We start from the raw sequence: 18997 nt of genomic DNA, 5'->3' as shown, positions 1-18997 counted from the left end.
TTTCTCGCATTTCGTAACGATTCTAAGAAACTGTTTATTCGTCTGCATAATTACTCTTTCTTTCATCATTAGTTCTTTACTTCTTCGACATTTTAAATTTAACTACAATAAAATGGCCACTCATAATTTTTATCGTTCAAGCAACAATGTTCTATTTCAATTTATCTATATCTGACAAACAATTGGATTAATATTCATATTTATTGTGAAGTATAACAAAAATGTATCATCTATGTATCGTTAATACTTGGCTGTTAACTTCCGAAAACGAAGGTAAATAAAAACGAAAATGACTATTTTACGGAAGATCAACTTTAAAGCGTAATTCTGGTTTAGTTTGTTTTGAATTTCGCGCAAAGCTACTCAAGGACTATCTGCACAAGCCGGCCTTAATTTAGCAGTGTAAGACTAAAGGGAAGGCAGCTAGTCATCACCACCCACCACAGACTCTTGGGCTGCTCTTTTACCAACGGCTGAAAGGGTGAGCATGTTAGATGTTACTGGGATTCGAACCTGCGACCCTCAGATTACGAGTCGAGTGCTTTAAACAACCGTGAAGAAGCTTGTCTTTTATGTTTTCAGTTGGACAGAATTAGACAGCTCAGCATGGCCAGGTGGTTAAGTATATAAAATAACGAATTTTAAAAAGGCATATTTATGTCATTTTATTTAATACGCATTTTGATACTTAAGTTTTAGGAGACTATTTGATATTCAAACAGTTTTGGTAGTCGGAGCTTTAGGAGATTAAATTATTTTTTAATCACTCGTATCTTCTGATTATTATTTTATTTTAAATTTATTTACAGAGTTTTACACAATAATGAAGTTTATACAAATATAAGTTATCAAAATTTATATACACAGTAACTTCTTGAAGCTGTAGTTGTATCGTACATCTTGAATTTGGGTTTATGTTATTTAAATATTGCAGAGAGATAAATTCCTCTGACAAGCTGACAGCTCGATAACCTTAGATATTTACAAATAATACAAACTGAAATTTCAAAGGATTATAAAATACTGGAGTGTCAAAATCAAGTTACATTTCCTACAGGGCTGGTCCATTTCAGTTATTTGTATTTGTTGTTATGGCTGAATTTTCCAAGAAGCAATGAAAACGTAAAATATTAAAAAAAAAATACAGCTTTCACACGGGTACACAAGTCACTGTAATGTATTTCTACGAAGAAAAGTGTGCTGATACCTACACAAAGACTCGTCAAAGGATAATTTCTTTCAAAATATGATAAACTAAAAATCCAGATCTTTGAAGAAACTTTTCATTGATAAGACTATCAAACATACTATTGTTCCCTCTGGACCATTTAGACAACAGTTCTTGATAGAAGTTGGTTCCACGAGTCATTTTCATGACCCCGATTCTAAACGTCAGTTGCGTAAATAAAAGTAAAGAAATTTTCTGTAGTAACGGAAATTATCGGCCATTGCAAATTAATTGTTATTGCTAACTTGCAAGCGGATACAAAGACTAACAAAGGTCACTGGAAGGTATCAGGAACTGGCCTTAGATTTTAACATTGCAAAGTCTTTGGTTTCTCAGGAGGTGAGAGGGTCGGATGCACACCCTTCTTTTACAATGTACAATATTTGTTCCTTCCGCATCCAACCTTTCGGAGCGTGCGTGCGTGCGCGCGCGTGTGTGTGTGTGTGTGTGAACGCTTTTAAAAACAGGTACCCCTAAAATGAAAATCAGGGTCCTGTTATGTGAATGGTAAAATATTAGTTAAGTGATATTAGTGTTTCAAGAAGAAAAACACTGCTACACGTATTTCCAAAATATCATTTCAGACACTTCACAAGTATTACAACTTGTATATGTATATACTTGCATACTAAAATCAAAAGACAACTAATGTTGAATCAACATTTGTTCATCTAATGCTTCAAAGTAACATCTTTCAGACAAAAGTAATTCATTCACGCATAAACATGACAAACGGGTAATTTTAGCAAAATGTATTGAAACTGTGTATTGAAATTGTGAACTTGAAAATTTACAACTAAAACCGGATTTTTGGAGTTTTCTTCCACCTTTTAGGGTTAGCCTCCACAAAGTTCCACATCGGTCAAGTAGATCGGGTTTCAACAGTTTGTATTGATCGTAAAGCCGTTTGCATATGAATTTGTAAAATTCATATTCCATTGTAAGATTTTTTTTCAAGATTTTCTTTATTTCTTCAGAGACTTTCTTTTTCCTAAAATTCTGGTTCTGTACTTTTGCTGCGAGTTAAAACACAGTATTATGTAAATATTTCAGTCGTTTATACGTGTAAAAAGTAAACTGGTAGAATACTTCAATAAAATCAAACCTAAGAAGTTATGCGTATTATTTTGCTTATATTTAAAAACTTAAAACAGTAATTTACCGATATAATTTCACGACATATATATACACACACACACATACACATATATACAAACGATACAAAATTAATTGTTTTTTTTTACAGCACTATGGAAATATAGAGAACTACTTTAGGTAAGACAAATTACGCCTCGTATAATTTTGCTCTCGTCTCCGTTACTAAAACAACGAACTATTCGATTATTTAAAGTTTTACACAATTTTAACATGTAATGCATACCTCTGGGTGGCAAAATTTTCCGACATATTTGCCGATTTCTGCGGAACGTTAACTGAAGAATTTGAACATTTACATAGGGCATTTAGTAATAAAATAGTATATCAAAAATATTTGAAGTTTTTTTTAAGGCATACATACTTAAAATTTTATGACTGTTTGAAAATTGCAATTTTGACTACATTTTTACGGAAAAGTGCACACTAAGATCGTTTCTCTCTATTTTCTTGTTCATTTGCTTTTTCATTTTTCTTCCCCATGCAAATAAATGACAATTTACAATTTTGTTGTTTTTTTGGGGATGAATAGGTATGTTAATCTTTCAACATATACAGAATTCATAATGCAACATCAGGTTTATCTAACGGCTGTGTGGCTTTCCTTTTTTTTTTTTTTTTGATTTTGCTTTTACTTTCTTGTCGTCAGGGGATTCTTCGATGAAGTTTATATAAGAAATATATGACATGATAAAGAAGATAATATTGCTGTAATATTAGTAGAATTTCAATAGGTTTAGGAAAACAACTGGATTTATAGCTCCGTTACGTTACGAGAGAATCGATGCAAAAAGGTTTAGCCAATTTTTTTTTGTTTCCGGCTTAAACAGGCCCCAAGGGCTGAGAACAAATTTATACCGCGGAGATATACATTATGCGTTAATTTGCAATTAATTGCATTTATTCACAACTGAGGCATTTCAGTCCCTTACATAATTACTAAGGAAATAAAATAAGTGGTATGTAATGAATCTCTTACGTTTTATGCTGTACAATTTGGGAGCACCTTTAAAAAACCGTGGAATATAACCTTCTAACACTGCCAATGTTTTGTTCATTTCTTCTAAAACTCCAACCACGACGTAATATTTCTTGACATTTGTTATAGCGAGTTCTAATGCTGCCCTGTTGTTCAAACTCCTGAAATGGAAATAATTATATACACAAGCTCCTAGGTACGTTGCTACAATAAGCAAGAGGAAATAAAAATGATAAAAATTAACCCTGAGCGGTTTCTAGTTATTTCATATTAAGACGTCTTGAACCTACGTTTTTATGACTTCACTACAAGTGAAGATATACTTAACTTCATTACATTGCAGAACTTTTATTTTTGAATAGTTTGTTCATGAAATATTATCAAGATGTTTTTAAAAATAAACGAATCGTATTAAATTCGCTTAACAGTTTAGTTTTGAATGCGATTTCTTTCAAATAACAGAACAAAATAATATTATGGTCCCTTCCTATGATTCACTACGCTGTCTAAACCAAAATGATTTAGGCAAATTTTTTAGGTTTTCTCCAACATTTTTTTTTTTTTTTTTGCAAAAGGAAGTAGAATTCTTATGTTTCGAAACTAAAAATCATTTAAAGGTAATCTATAAGATGTTACCGGGGATATTGTGAAAAACATCAACAATTACACTCAGATTCAGTGATAGTTTTCGAAAATAGTTTAAAAACGTTTCTTGCACAATATTTATATAAAACATTTCCACTTACATACACTCCTCCTTATGGCCACAAAAGTAAGGAATTGCAAGGTCATAAGACTGACCAGTTATGAATGAACATTCAGGATCCCCTGTGCGGACACACTCTTCGAAATCCTGCGTGAAATTGAACAAATAAGTAAACTTGTGTGAATGAAAGGATGGAATTACCGATACAGTTGTAAATGTAATTAATCACTCGGCGAAACAAATACCTTTCCCCGTTTTCTGACTAATAGCAACATCGGTTTGTTGAAATTCGAATTGTGTTGTGACTAACATTCATGCTAGTCTTTATTTTTTTTTCATTACAAGAAACATTTCCCACAGTTAAAACTGTTAATGAAGTTTAAGAGAAACAAACAAGATCGAGTTGTTTTCACATTTCCGAGTTAATGTTGCTATACAAGTTAGGCCTTCATATGAATACATAACGCACATCCACTAAATTACTAACAATATTCTGTAATTATGGAGTTTCAACAAGTACCGATGGTTTCAAGTTTTAATTATATAATAGTACTATGGCTGCGCATTATATTATTGTATTCACCTGTCAATCACATCCAGCAACTGTTACAGTCAGGTAGTTCAAGACAAGAAATCACGAGCAATGGAGATCATGGGCCACGGGGTCTTCAACTGCTGGTTGCAGCATTGATGATACAAGAATCTTATACTCAAACTCGCTGTACATTATTATACTGAAGCAAAAGTTTGATCGTTTATTCAATTTCATGCAAAGCTACTCCAAGGCAGTCTGCGCTCGCCATCCCTAATTTTGAAGTGATGTACAAGAGAAAAGACAACTGGTAAATACCGCCAACTCTTGAGTTTCTCTTTAGCAATGAACAATGGGATTGACCATCACATTATAAAGCCCCACGGCTAAAATAGGTCGATCATGTTCGGTGACGAGTTTCGATCCCACAATCTGCAGATCACAAGTCAATTACTAAGGCCCTGAAGAAAACGAAGCCCCCCACCAATACAAGATATTGTCCAGAATATTGAAGTTAACCATTTTCTATTCGTGCACGTTGCTTAAGTGGCACTGATTTGATCAGTTTTAGTAACACAGCCCACCTAAACTTAAATTTCGCACAGTCCAATGTAGAAAAATCATAAAAGTGGAACAGGTATGATAATGTTATTTCAAAGTTATGTTAAGTTCGAGAGAATGACATTAATTTACAGTTAGAATTTTACGAGTTATTATGTAGTTTACATTATATACGGACCGGCATGGCCAGGTGATTAAGGTTATCGGACTCGTAATCTGAGGGTCGCAGGTTCGAATCCCAGTCGCACCAAAGATGCTCGCCCTTTCAGCCATGGGGAGTTAAGATGTGACGGTCAATCCCGCTATTCGTTGGTAAAAGAGTAGCCCACGAGTTGGCGGTGGGTGGTGATGACTAGTTGCCTTCCCTGTAAGTCTTATACTGCTAAATTAAGGACGGCTAGCGCAGATAGTCCTCGTGTAGCTTTGCACGAAATTCAAAACAAACAAACAAAAACATTATATACTTTCACTGTCTTGCAACGTCTTTTAAAAAAATATTGTCATATAATATTAAGGCTTTTCGCGGTCCACCAGTGTAAAAACATCGATTTAAGTGACTAGGTGTTCACTTAGTATAGGAAGCTCTTTACTTATTAATTTCACAGACGAAGTACAACTCACAAGGCTGTTTATCATAATTTAAAAGCTTTTTCAGCCTGTAACAGAAACAGTACAACAAAAGATGCGATCGATTACCAGAAGCCAGGTTATGTCTTAAAAAGACTAGAAGTAACATTTTCGAGTATTCAGTTATAACTCTTACATACAGTAAAAATATAAAAAGGAATATAACTGGTAAGTGGGAATACACTAAGCCAGGCCCTGCATGGCCAGGTGGTGAATGCGCTCGCCTCGTAATCCGAGGGTCACGGGTTCAAATCCCGGTCACACCAAACATACCCGCCCTCTCAGCCGTAGGGACGTTATAATATTATGGTTAATCCCACTATTCCTTGGTAAAAGAATAGCCTAAGAGTTGGCGGTGATGACTAGCCGCTTTTCCTTGGGTCTTGATAGCACTCGGGTAGCTTTGCGCGAAATTAAAAAAACAAACAAACCGAGTGTTTTATATTACAAAAGTGTGTGTGTGTGTGTGTGTGTGTGTGTGTAAAAAACGGTAAAACTATTTGAATAACGAGAAAATCAAAATCGAATAAACAATCGTTAAATTTGAAAAACAAATATTGATCCTTAAGAAAAAAAGGGAACCACATAAGGTAATGGACCTCCTTACCTTTTTCATCCACTCTCTTTTACTGATATTCACTTTCCCCGCCGATTTTAATTCTTCATACACAGGAATACCAGGGACTCTCCAGAAGTAAAACCTGGAAATAATCTTCTCCACAGGGTCTCTCATCGAGTTAATATAAACAGGGTTAGGATAGTTGAAACTAAAGTGTGTGGTAAAAGAAATATTCAAAATATACTGACTAGCCTCGAAGTTTCTCTTATTTTGATGAGTAATATGGTACACATAATAAAATGTGAATGAATAATTTAAAATCTATTCTTAAATCTATACGGTTTTTAATTCTCAGATATAACACTTAAGACATACAAATTTTAATACACTCAAATTTATTCTTCTAAATATCTTTTGTTTAAAACTACCCTAAAAATGTTTTTTTTTTCCCACATACACCACGTATGCGTGTGTGTCTGGATTGTGCTATTCTTCACCACAACTTCGTTATGCCAGTATAAAATAAAAATGACGAGACTTAAACACTCAACTCTTATGAATAAAAATTGGACTATTCTTCCGAATGTAACAGTATCAAGTAATAAGCATAAGATTTTAGGCATACTGAACCAAGATGTATATCACCAGGAGTCTATAACGAAAATATAAAATCAAAACGTTTAATACATCCAATCAAATTTAACTTGCACAACATCAGATCCTATAAATAGCGACAATTTGCAACTCTAGATACTGTCATGGCAACAACTTAATTAGAACACTTTTGTCCCTAAAATAAAGCGTTGGCAATACAAGATGTTTTCAATGTAAGAATGTAATGGTAATATGTCGAAACGTAAAAATGGCAGTGTGTACTCTGACATAATTGAGTTTGGTAGTATCGAAACTTCAAACATACAAGAATCACAAACAAAGAATTACAGTTGATTTATTAACAGGACAGAACAGTATCACAAAGCATAAAACACGTACAGATGCACAAATAATTGGCATTTTGCAAGTGCTTTGCACAGATCTTTACACGTTTGTGGGTCATTGTTATAAATGTTCTGTAATGTTGCTCATAATTTAGTCGTGTTGTTGGGTCATCTTCCGACTTTCTCAGTTTCTAGGGTTGCTCGAACAGCTAACGAATGTTCATCTTGGGGTTTTGTGCAGGCCAAGTCGTGATTGCAAATATTCTCTTGGCCTCTTCACCAATAAGATATTATATCATCGTATCTGCTGCATACTTAAGTCTCATTGTCTTCTGGAAGATTAAGGCATCCAATTATTTGGATTCCTAAGGCGACAATTATCAAAGCCTGACTCTTCCTATCAACAGTCAAGGTGATATCAACTTTGTGTAGGTCACTAACACAGTTGGCTGAGATGCAACACCTCACGAGTTTTAGGTTTCTTGAAAATGCTATATATTATCATAAAAGTATCTCTATCTTCTCCATCAAACAGATTCCTTTTTCCTTGTTGAGCAATTATAAAACTTGGATTCATTCACAAAAAAACACATTTCAAGAGTTTCTATTTATTGGATGAGTTGATTCTTTTTAAAAACAGTTTTTGGGCAGCTTCACGTCCATTGAGACTTTTTCACACCAATGTAAATCTTATTGCTCGAGGTAACACTGACACCTGTATTTACATAATTATCGTTCACTCTCTCAACAATCTTGTAAGGAACATATTCCGATATTTAACACCATGGATGGAAAAAAAGAGTTTCGATTGTCAACCATTATTCACAGTTCCAGCCAGTCTCGTGCACATTATTCTAGGTTTTACCGAAATTTTTACTGGAAAAAAACAGAAATCTTACCAGATTTTTTTTTTCACTCGGAGATTACGTTTGACAACCAAAACTTTCATTTCTATAGATTTGTTATTAGGTATTTTAGTCCTGGCACTCGTGAGTGAAATTACGCCACTATTACTGAGAATGAGTGTCCTTCATTTTATTGTTTTTAAACTGACGTGGAACTTTTTAGTTGGTTGGAATACAACTATGGGAACTCTCAACACGTGACTGTACTCAGTTGCAGTCAATTTTCAAAAGTGTTTGTCTTTTATATTACTTTTCTCACCGTTTCCATTTTAATTAAGAATAATATCACAATAAACAATCTATCATTTGAAACCCATTAGAATACATTAACTAATTCTGATATAATTGGTTTGGTTTGAATTACGCATAAAATTCAAGAGAGCTACGTAATTTAGTAGTGAAAGACTAGAAGGAAGTCATCATCACCCACAGCCAATTCTTGGGCTACCAACAAATAATAGGATTGACCGTTCCATTGCAACACTCCCATAGCTAAGAAAGCGAGCATGTTTGGTGGGTCGAGAATTCGAACCCGCCACACTAAGGTTGCAAGTCAAGTGCTTTGACCACTTGCCCATGTGAGTAATATTACTTTTTATACGTATTGATACTATAGGTCGCTCTAGAATGTTAATATTTTCAAAATTTTGAGTGTAATAACAACAACAACAACTTCTAAAACACTGAAGCAGTTATTAAATGTGTATCTCAGAACGACTAGTATGGGTATTAACACTAATTGTTAAACAGAGAACAACGTTTCGACCTTCTAGATGATTACCAGGTTATGAAAAAGTCATTAAAATGTCTTTTGTTTTTAAAGAACTTAAGTTATTGCAGTAAATATGTCCCTGCAGCTTCCAATTGCGGGGAGATGAGAGCCAAAAGGAGCCCTGAAGGGTCTAACAAACCTAAGAATTGCTGGTAAGGGGAAAGACCTATAATTTAATTTGTTTGAACGAATGGGTGGTTGCACTATTCTATTAAGTTAACGTATCACAATTGTAACTGCAATTACAGGTAAATAAATATAGGGTGGTCCAATTAGTTTTTGTTTTGTTTTTTAACGCGGGAAGGGGGAAGAATATCTTTTGTAATTATAACCTTAATCTTAGCTCTGCGTTTTCTTCTTCTTTTGTGGGGGTTTCCTACTTTATTTATTAGTTAAACTCCACTGAATTTTAATAACATAACAAACCAAACCTAATCAATGCCCATTTTCTAGGAACTAACGTCTCTACTGCTTTTCTTCCTACGGCGCCCTCTGGTGATGTCCGCAGCTTATTAAAGAAAAAAAATGTTATGCTTGGAGTACAGATAAGGTCATTTCTGATTTAAGTTATAAAAATTATTCAAACCGTATGAAAAGCTGAATTACACGAAACTACCTACTCCCCATATTTTATATTTTTTCATGATCTTAAAAATAAGAATGAAATAGTTACACTTCAGTGATTGTAAAATTGCTGTGCAGTGGCGTACTTACTGGGGTCAAAATGGGTGCCTATTGATAATTTTATTCTATGTAAAAATTACATGGAATGTAAAGCCCATAAATATTATTATCCCGTCATTATTACTGTGCTGATAAAGACCATGGAGTGTGCCGAAAGATCTACGAATTGATTTTAAAATAGCTAAATATAAATGTGTATGCGTAACAGCTTATGAAACGAATAGTTTTCCTTACATCTACGAAATATTTGATTTGTTAATAAATCACGATAAAAACGAGGGCTAAAGGTTCCTCCAAAATTTCCTGAACTTGGGACATTTAATGTTCGATTGCACGCATTTAAAATGGAAATTATATAACTGTTACGTTTGTGATAAATAGCAAAAAACATTCAGCATATAATACAGCAACACAAACTTTTGTTTTATGTGATAATCATGTTTCACGTATAGAAACATCCCTTTTTGTTGCTATATTTTAAATTCGCATTTTATACTCTGGTTTTACAATTCGAATCCAAACAAAATTGTGCGAGATCGCTGCACTTCTCTTCTAAAAATATCTTGTGAATAACAAGATTAATACAACAATTTCTCTGAATTGAATTTTTGTTATTAGATTTACAGTAGTATACTTTCAGACAATTTTCTGTTTTTACTGGAATTACGGTAATTAATATTCCAGTGTGCCTGTTCACTTTTACCATAACTTAAGTGGTACATGTTTAGACACGTTTCTGTAATTGACAGTTCAGTGTCTGTTCACTTAGTGAGTGTTTAATGTGGTATCGGTTTTGACAAGTCAGCCCAATTAGAATAATTTCATATCAATGTAATAATAGTGTAACTAAGAAATTCATTTATTAATCTGCACTAACAGTATAATTAAAATTTACTTCACACTAACTCTCAATTTTAACATTTTATACACTTACCTCTTGCACTAACACTTACTTATTTTATATATTAAGTAACAGATTTATACTTACTACTATCAATAATCGCAAACTTACTCCAAGAAGTTCGTAAAATAAATGTGTCGATCGTACGCGAATGGTGGCTTCCTTTTCATTACCTCACGGACGAACGCCCTCTGCAAATAACCCATTCCCCATTTTTTTAGAAGAATATCGTTTAGATCATTTACAATTACATCGTTGAATTAACTTTCCCGTGTATATTACAGTATTACAATACTACTCAAGTTAAAAAATTAAAAGTCGCGAATGCATGCAGACATGTCACAGTTTTGCTGAAAGATGACGTGAAAGAAACGCGAAACATTAAAAAAAGGAAAAACATTTAAGATCACACAAAAAGTACATGTTTATATGGGGTTAATTTTCTGTGAATTTTAATAGATTTTCAGGTAAAGAAGAAACGGTTAATTCAGTAAAAATTAGTTAAAGTAACCAAAACGATTGTTTTATTTGTTTTTTGAATTTTGCGCAAAGCTACTCAAGGGCTACCTGCGCTAGCCGTCTCTAATTTAGAAGTGTAAGGCTAGAATGAAGACAGCTAGTCATCCCCACCCACCGCCAACTCTTGAGCCACTCTTATCAACGAATAGTGGGATTGACCATCATATCATAACGACCCCATTACTGAAAGGGCGAGAATGTTTGGTGTGACATAGGGTTCGAGCTTGCAAACTCTCGGATTTCGAGTTGAGCGCCCTAACCACTTGGCCATGCTGGACCGTCATGTCTTGCATTTGAAAGTGTCGCAAAATAAACTTACCGCTTCTGTTAGACGTACTAAAGCTGGCCATTGTCGACGATTTGAAATCTTCGTCTGACATATAAGAAAAATATTTTAACACGAAATAATTAAAATAATAACGAAATCTCACATATTTAAGTAGAATCAATTTTTTATTCTAAGCTGACTAATAGCTTGACCATTTGTCGGGCGTAGTTTGTAATAATTGTGTGCTAACTCATCAAATATTGAGTATACGCAGTTCGTGTTTGGTATGGCTAATGTAATGAGTTTGCGAGAATGTTTCGTCACTGATAGTTGCATTTTAGAAAGGTACAGTTTAACCTGTTCAGTGCCGTAGACGAGATAACTCGTTCAAGCCGATCGGTAACACAGTGCCACGGACGAGTTAATTCGTTCTCAATAATACCTAACTTCAACGCTAGATGTCAGCACCATACATGCATTTGACCTACTTACAAATTGTTTTACTTTCGATCCAAAATGGCGTCACGAAAAAAGTTACAAAATGAAGAAGCATTAGGAGTTGTATTCTAGCAGCTGAAATAGTCGGCAGTCAAAAGGGTAACTAAATACAAACATACTTTAACTGATATGCATTACTATATATTTTCAGTGAACCATCTATTTTAAAAATATTGTAGATGCATAAATAGCGACAGTATATTATAATCTTTTTTATTGTAATAAACGTTCCTGTAGCATTATATTATAAACATGCAGATTACAACAACTATAATACACTTATGTTAATAAAAGTTTTCGTTACGAAAATGATTGCATATTTATCTATAACTTTCATTGTATTGTAAGCGACTGAAACATTGTTTAAACGTTATGTAAAGTACTTTTAAATTAAAAGTATAATGCACATATGTAGAGTTCATTATTAAATATTTTGCGTGTTATAATTACAGTCTAATTGAATTCATTTAGTGATCTGTAAAAAGGGAGTATTATATGAAAGTATTATAGTAAGTATGTTAAGTAATGTGTATGACAAACACTAAATTGTTATCAAAAAGTTTAATCATCTGGTCCTTGTGTATGAATTGAGGTGATTAATGGTTGTTTAGAAAATGAATGAATAAAGTAAGTCAATCCTTTTTTACAGATAATGAATGTTATCTAGATGTTACTGACTTGTATTGTTATATAGTATATTAAAATCTTACAGCAATAATAGTGATTATACGTGTTTTACAAATGCGGATTTTCTCATTGTTAAATTGTTTTGTTAGAAATAAGAAGTGTTATTGCATAATAAAACTTTTATTGACTGTTTCTTTTAAATTTCGCGCAAAGCTACTCGAGGGCTATCTGCGCTAGCCGTCCCTAATTTAGCAGTGTAAGACTAGAAGGAAGGCAGTTAGTCATCACCACCCACTGCTAACTCTTGGACTACTCTTTTACCAACGAATAGTGGGATTGACCGTCACATCATAACGCCTCCAAGGCTGAAAGGGCGAGCGTATTTTGTGTGACCGGTATTCGAACTCGCGACTCTCGGATTACGAGTCGAACGCCTTAACACGCCTTATGTTAATAAACGTTTTATTAACCATATATAGATATAGGGCCTGGCATGGCCTAGCGCATTAAGGCATGCGCTTCGTAATTCGAGGGTCGCGGGTTCGCGCCCGAGTCGCGCCAAACATGCTCGCCCTCCCAGCCGTGGTGGCGTTATAATGTTACGGTCAATCCCACTATTCGTTGGTAAAAGAGTAGCCCAAGAGTTGGCGGTGGGTGGTGATGACTAGCTGCCTTCTCTCTAGTCTTACACTGCTAAATTAGGGACGGCTAGCACAGATAGCCTTTGTGTAGCTTTGCGCGAAATTGCAAAACAAACAAACAGTTTTAAACGCCTTTAAGTGGCACCGCGGCAGATCTGAGGACTTGTATTGCTACAAAATGTGTTTCGAAACTTGTTGGAGAGGGATCACGAAGATGATTCGCATAGCCTAGTGCTTAATAAGAAAGTAACACTACCGTTTCGTTTTTTACTCGCTAATCGCTCTACACGTTAAACTATCAGAGGTCTGATTTGGAGAAACTAATGTCGACACCTTCTTCAGTATCCCGTTGTTTTCCGGCAGGGGAAAAAAAAACACAAACTGGTTAACAAATGCCAACGTGACCTCTGATCTTGGGATACCCATAAGGACACAGGAAGTCAATAAGATAAGTTTAAAGTTGACCTTAGGAGGTGTTAAAATTAGGCAAACTTTAGATCAAGTATTTTCGACGATTCCTCTTTTTATGTAGTTACCAGTTTTTATACAAAATTTTTGTTGATTCGCAATCGTGTTAATTATTATAATCTCTCGTATTAAAAAATGCATTATTTTGGATTCCATATTTTGGAGGGTTTTTTTTTTTTTATATTCAGAAACTCATATTAACACTTCTCCCAGTTTCAGTGTTTTTGTGGTAGTCAAGTTATTTTTAATGGTGTTTGGATATTTCTGTAAAGGTTCTAATGTTATTTTTCCTTTATTTTCCTAAGGAGTTCGATGTTAGAGTTGTAGCCAGCACAAAATAGTTCATTTTATCATAGGTTGATTATTCTTCTTTTTTTTTTCATGAAACAGTATTTCTTGCTTTGTGATGACAATTTTTAATGAACAATTACAGAAAATGTAGTTCTTTGAAAATAGGAAAAATATTTTCAATTTCATTTTCAAGAGTTGTGGGGTGACATATTCTGTCACCCCACAACTCTTAAAGGTCAATTTTACGGAAAAAGAAAACTTTGCAGTCAAAAGAACTACTCATACTGATTAATTTTGCAGATTCACATTTTTTATAAAAAATATGTGCTAATAAATGAAACTTAGACCTTTGTGCAGAAAGAGCCCTTTCCGAGCGACAATCCGAACGTTTTAGTTTTTACGTTTGCCGCTAGGGAAAGTACGTAATAGTTGCCAAACAAACCGCCAACGCCAGCGCGTTGAATGTAAATAAACCTGGCCAGTGCATACAGAGAAACAGAGGCGGAGTCTGTTTTGACTTTGTGTTCTGAATAATGTCAAGTAGCACCATATAAATTCGAACCTACTCTGAACGAACCTAGAACAGTTACTTTTGACACAGATCTGACAAGTTCCAGTGATGAGGACAGTTCCACGAGCGTGAGTAGCGGAACAGTGAGTGATACTGATAGCGCCCAGGCCGGTTGAGAGTCGGTCATACCTCCAGTGGAAAAATGATAAACCTAAATCATGACAACAAATATGGTCTGTATTATTTCACGTGCAATTTTAAGCATCTCGAAACCTGTCTGGTGTTTATAAATTATTGGTATCACAGACTGGGTTTCATTTGTTTATACTTTGCCGACTATGGTAACTAATACTCGGCTCTTCCACAATCATTGTACCGGGTATTTATGACTCGTAACAAAATGAATTTCAGTTCTACGTCATAATTCTGTCTATAAAATCAAACCAGATGTAGCAGTCAGAATAGTTAATTTATCTTGAAATGTTAAATTTGAAAAATGGAATTATTCAAACTTTTCCATACTTACAAATGATACAAAAATATCTACAGAACGATTTACCAGCTTTTAAACTTAAATATACTCTATTTCGGATAAATTTTTCCACTGTCTAGACTAGGAAATCAAAGCTTTTTACTGACTTTTAGGTGCCACAAATCCAAAACATGCTCATGAATGTGAAATGTGTATGTCTAGTTACATTCTTCAAAAACTTATACTTTTTAAATGATCATATTATACTAGTTATTGTTTATCGCTTTGTACTACACACATACCTTTAAGTTTGTTCTTTTCGTGATGGCAAGGGATGGCTTCAGAGGTGTGGAACCTGTACGTTGCAGGCTGAGATCAGTCCTCAGCTCTACACGAGGAAAGATGGTGGGGACGATCCTGTCTACTGCCGATGGTTTTTTCAGTCTCCACCTGCCTGGCTTGAAATCCATGAAATCCAAAACAGTGGGATCCGATACAAAACATGAACGTTCAAAGTGATCTTGACAAAGGTTTGCATGGTGTGAAGTAGTCCAGTTCTTCCTATTGACCATTCGCACCCACTGTCGCCACCTTGCCGGTTCCTTCTCCTTGCACGGAAACGAAAAGAAGCTTTTGCCCGCTGCCGAACCATTTTTACAACCATAAACAACGCAGTAAACCATGTTACCATAAAACAAACATAAAGTAACAATATCAAGACAAAAAATAGTCTCGCAAATTATGTAATCCGAAAAGCACCGATAGATTTACAATAAAACACCAGCACTGAAAGGAACACAATGGTAAGCGCGCAACGAAGCGTGTTTGGCAACTATTACGTCATAGTTGTAAAACGTCACGGAAACAGCCGAACGACCGAGAACCCGTATATTTCGTTTCACTGTTTACTTTAAAACTAAAGTGTTTAAAAATATGGCAACCACATAGGTATTATACCTAACCAAAGTACAGTTTCTAAGGCAATTATTAAATTTGTTGAAAATTCACCTTTAATAATATTTACACCCGTTTGTGGTTACATAAAAATATTCGAATACAACTTAAACTTTTTGTTTTGCGGTATTCTCAGAGGACTGGTTCTGTGTTGTTGGGTTTTTGTTGTTGTTTTTATGAATATAGAAACTTTTAAGAAAGAAAGTTGATTATCCTTTAATCACTCAACTTTAAAATTGATAGTTTGGTGAAGTTAAGCTATTAAACACTTTCAAAATCATTTCTTTGGCCACGCATAAGATGTATCATTAACACATTGAAACCACGGAATTTTTGAAAAAGGTTTAAACTTGTGAAAGAAATTAACAACGTTTCAAAATCTTCCATGGAAAGGTTGCATTGCATTGAAAATGGTGAATTTCCCACGATAATTCCGTATTTTTTACTAGAATGTTGACCAAGACAAGTAATACATTGTTACACACCTTTTGACAAGAGACGTAAAAATGCCGATGAGAACAGACAATGATACGTACCATCCATGCCGTTCACCCTATCACATCCAAGAAAAAAGTTTACCCTCTCACTTTGTAAAAGTTATCACATCACAACCAACGGCAAAATTCATGCTTACCCACGGCTGCTTTCTCGCATACCACCATTTCAAAGAGGAAAAACCACACCAAGCCCCTGCCATACAAACTTCCACACAACATCTGAACTACACAACCCATAATACAAAACAACCAACCACAAAGGACCAAGAAACTCCAACCACACCAGAAACAGAAATGCAAGAAAAAGATACCCAAACAACTATAACAAGGAGAAAAATCTACTCAGAACCAGCTGCCAGTACAACCTGAAACCATCGAAGCATTGCAACAGTCCAGCAACCTGTTCAAATTTACACCCTTAGTGCCAGTCATCACAGGCTCGCCTTCTACCTTGTTCTCGTCAAATTTGCCCAACGCCCTAGTTATCGACTACGACTTACCTAATGATCCCTTCATTATGTTCCCCCCCACCCACCTACTAACAATCCCGATGATTCCACATGATCAAAACTCCATCTGGACTCTAGCAACTTCCTGACTAACATCCAAAAACATGGAGACTTCATGAAGTATTAGTCAACCCGCATCACCGACATTCACTCTGCCATCAACTTGCTTCTTTCCACAAACCAGGCACTGGTAATGGTTGCCGCCTTACCATTGAAGGTGTGTTTTTTTTAGGGTACTACCAACGCCCTCAGCAAAATTCTTGGCATAAGATTTATAAATCACTCCTGCTCTGAATGGCCGTACGTCGGAAATTAACCTTTATTTTTCACTTATTAATCTTATCGAGCTTTCTGTACTTTAAAAAATAATTACAGTTCAGCCCCTCATATTACAAACATTTACGAATCAGGCCCATATCACCTCCTACCCATGAGCTAGGCGAAGGAAGACTTGTTTATCTTTGAATCCCCTCGATGATTAATTAGTTCTCCTGAATTAATTTCACATTAAAACAACTGCCAGAGAGATAAAAAAAATATGTTAACTTAGTTTTCATTTAAGAAATTCTATAGTTTCTTTAGGTGGTATGTTGGTATATAAAACTTCAACGTCAAAATTTAACAGTTTTCAATTACTTAGGTTAGTGTTAGTATATTTGTTAGTAAAATCCACACTGTTTTGGATGTGTGATATTTTTCCAGCAACTGGAGATAGATGTCCTTCTAACCATTTATATAATGGATACGTGAGAGGATGCGCCTTTTAGAAATTGTCTCAGAGGACGGCCCTCTTTATTTGTTTAGGCAAATCGTACATATAAAGTAGGGAAGAATTAATATTTTGGCTTATTTAAATACCTGGGTAATCAGCAAGAATTTTAAGTCGGACACCTTAGGTGAGAGTAGTTAGAGTATCACGGCAAAAGTATGCTGCCTCACGCTAATTTGCTTTCTCAGCGATAAGATGACAATCTCACAGCTTCAAATGTTGACATCAGAGGGCGCTACTAAGCGGTCATGATGCTATAGTGTCAGAAGAGGGCGCAACTAAAACTTAAGAAAAGCTGAAATATTAGTTCAGTACCAGAAAGGTGGCCAAAGTAGAGGACATGTTCTTAGGCCACTATGACAGGCCGTCATGTCTCAACAAGAATATAATTAAGCCATCACGAAAAGGATGCTTAATACTAATTAATTAATCAATCATAAAAAAAGGGGCACTGGGCGCTAATTCGTGATTTAATTAATAATTAATCATCCTATCACAAAGTAGAAAACACGTTTCTAGAAAATCATGAATCACATTATGCCAATAATTAATCGCTAATTAATTAAACCATTCTTAAAAGAATGTTTAACAATAATTCATTAAATCAGTTGTAATTAATTCATTCATTAAATAATTTTAATAATTAATTCGATCTAAGATGGATGTGTAGTACAAATGTATCAGTTAATTAAATTTCCTATTCTAAAAGGACGATACAACAATTAAAACTTACTATTTCAATCATAAATTAAGTATTTTTAATGACACATTATTTAACCTAATATGATCACAATTATATACATTCTTACCACGTATACACTATGACTATGTTGAAATCGCCTTAAAAAGGCCAATGTTATATAATAATTAAAACGTAAACTCTCACTGGTTTGACTTTATACAACAATTTTATATGGTTAATTGTTTGTTTTGGAATTTGTTTTGGACGGCGATAGCCATCTCTAATTTAGCAGTGTAAGACTAGAAGGAAGGCAGCTAGTCATCACCACTCACCGCCAACTTTTGGGTTACTCTTTTACCAACGAATAGTGGGATTGACCGTCACATTATAACGCCCCCATGCCTGAAAGGGCGAGCATGTTTGGTGCGACCGGGATTCGAACCCGCGACCCTCAGATTACGAGTCGAACGCCTTAACCCACCTGGCCATGCCGGGTCGCATTTAAAACTGAATTTAAAACGTTGCAGAAGGAAACCATCCCATTCCGAACAAATAGTTCGGCGTTGCTAAGACTTTTACAAATATTATAGAAAAGTTGTGTTTAATGATAAATGCTTCACTTATTATAGTGACGGATTTTACGATTTAGTGTATTTTCAGGCATATAAAAATATGATGCAAGTTAGTTCGTTTGAAATAATCATTTTTTAATACAAGCACAAATAATGATGGTTGTTTTACCGT

General features: G+C 34.8%; 1 protein-coding gene across 3 annotated transcripts in view; it reads right to left on the bottom strand.

The window, feature by feature from the left end:
• Nucleotides 1–1792: 1792 nt before the first annotated feature.
• Nucleotides 1793–18997, bottom strand: part of LOC143255146 (uronyl 2-sulfotransferase homolog pip-like) — a 33785-nt gene continuing 16580 nt past the window's right edge. The window contains exons 3-7 of one of the 3 annotated variants that reach the window (XM_076510376.1): nucleotides 10659–10738; nucleotides 6396–6555; nucleotides 4109–4215; nucleotides 3363–3523; nucleotides 1793–2244 (exon numbers count right to left, since the gene is read on the bottom strand). In XM_076510376.1, the coding sequence (XP_076366491.1) occupies nucleotides 1874–2244; nucleotides 3363–3523; nucleotides 4109–4215; nucleotides 6396–6555; nucleotides 10659–10738 (879 nt within the window). In that variant the 3' untranslated portion in view covers nucleotides 1793–1873. Of the gene's footprint in view, nucleotides 2245–3362; nucleotides 3524–4108; nucleotides 4216–6395; nucleotides 6556–10658; nucleotides 10739–11385; nucleotides 11440–18997 lie in introns of all 3 variants that reach the window. The other 2 variants (XM_076510377.1, XM_076510378.1) reach the window with 2 other exon arrangements.

This window comes from Tachypleus tridentatus, chromosome 7, assembly GCF_004210375.1.
Source record: "Tachypleus tridentatus isolate NWPU-2018 chromosome 7, ASM421037v1, whole genome shotgun sequence".
NCBI lineage: Eukaryota > Metazoa > Arthropoda > Merostomata > Xiphosura > Limulidae > Tachypleus > Tachypleus tridentatus.
This window is presented reverse-complemented; position numbering and strand designations above follow the sequence as displayed.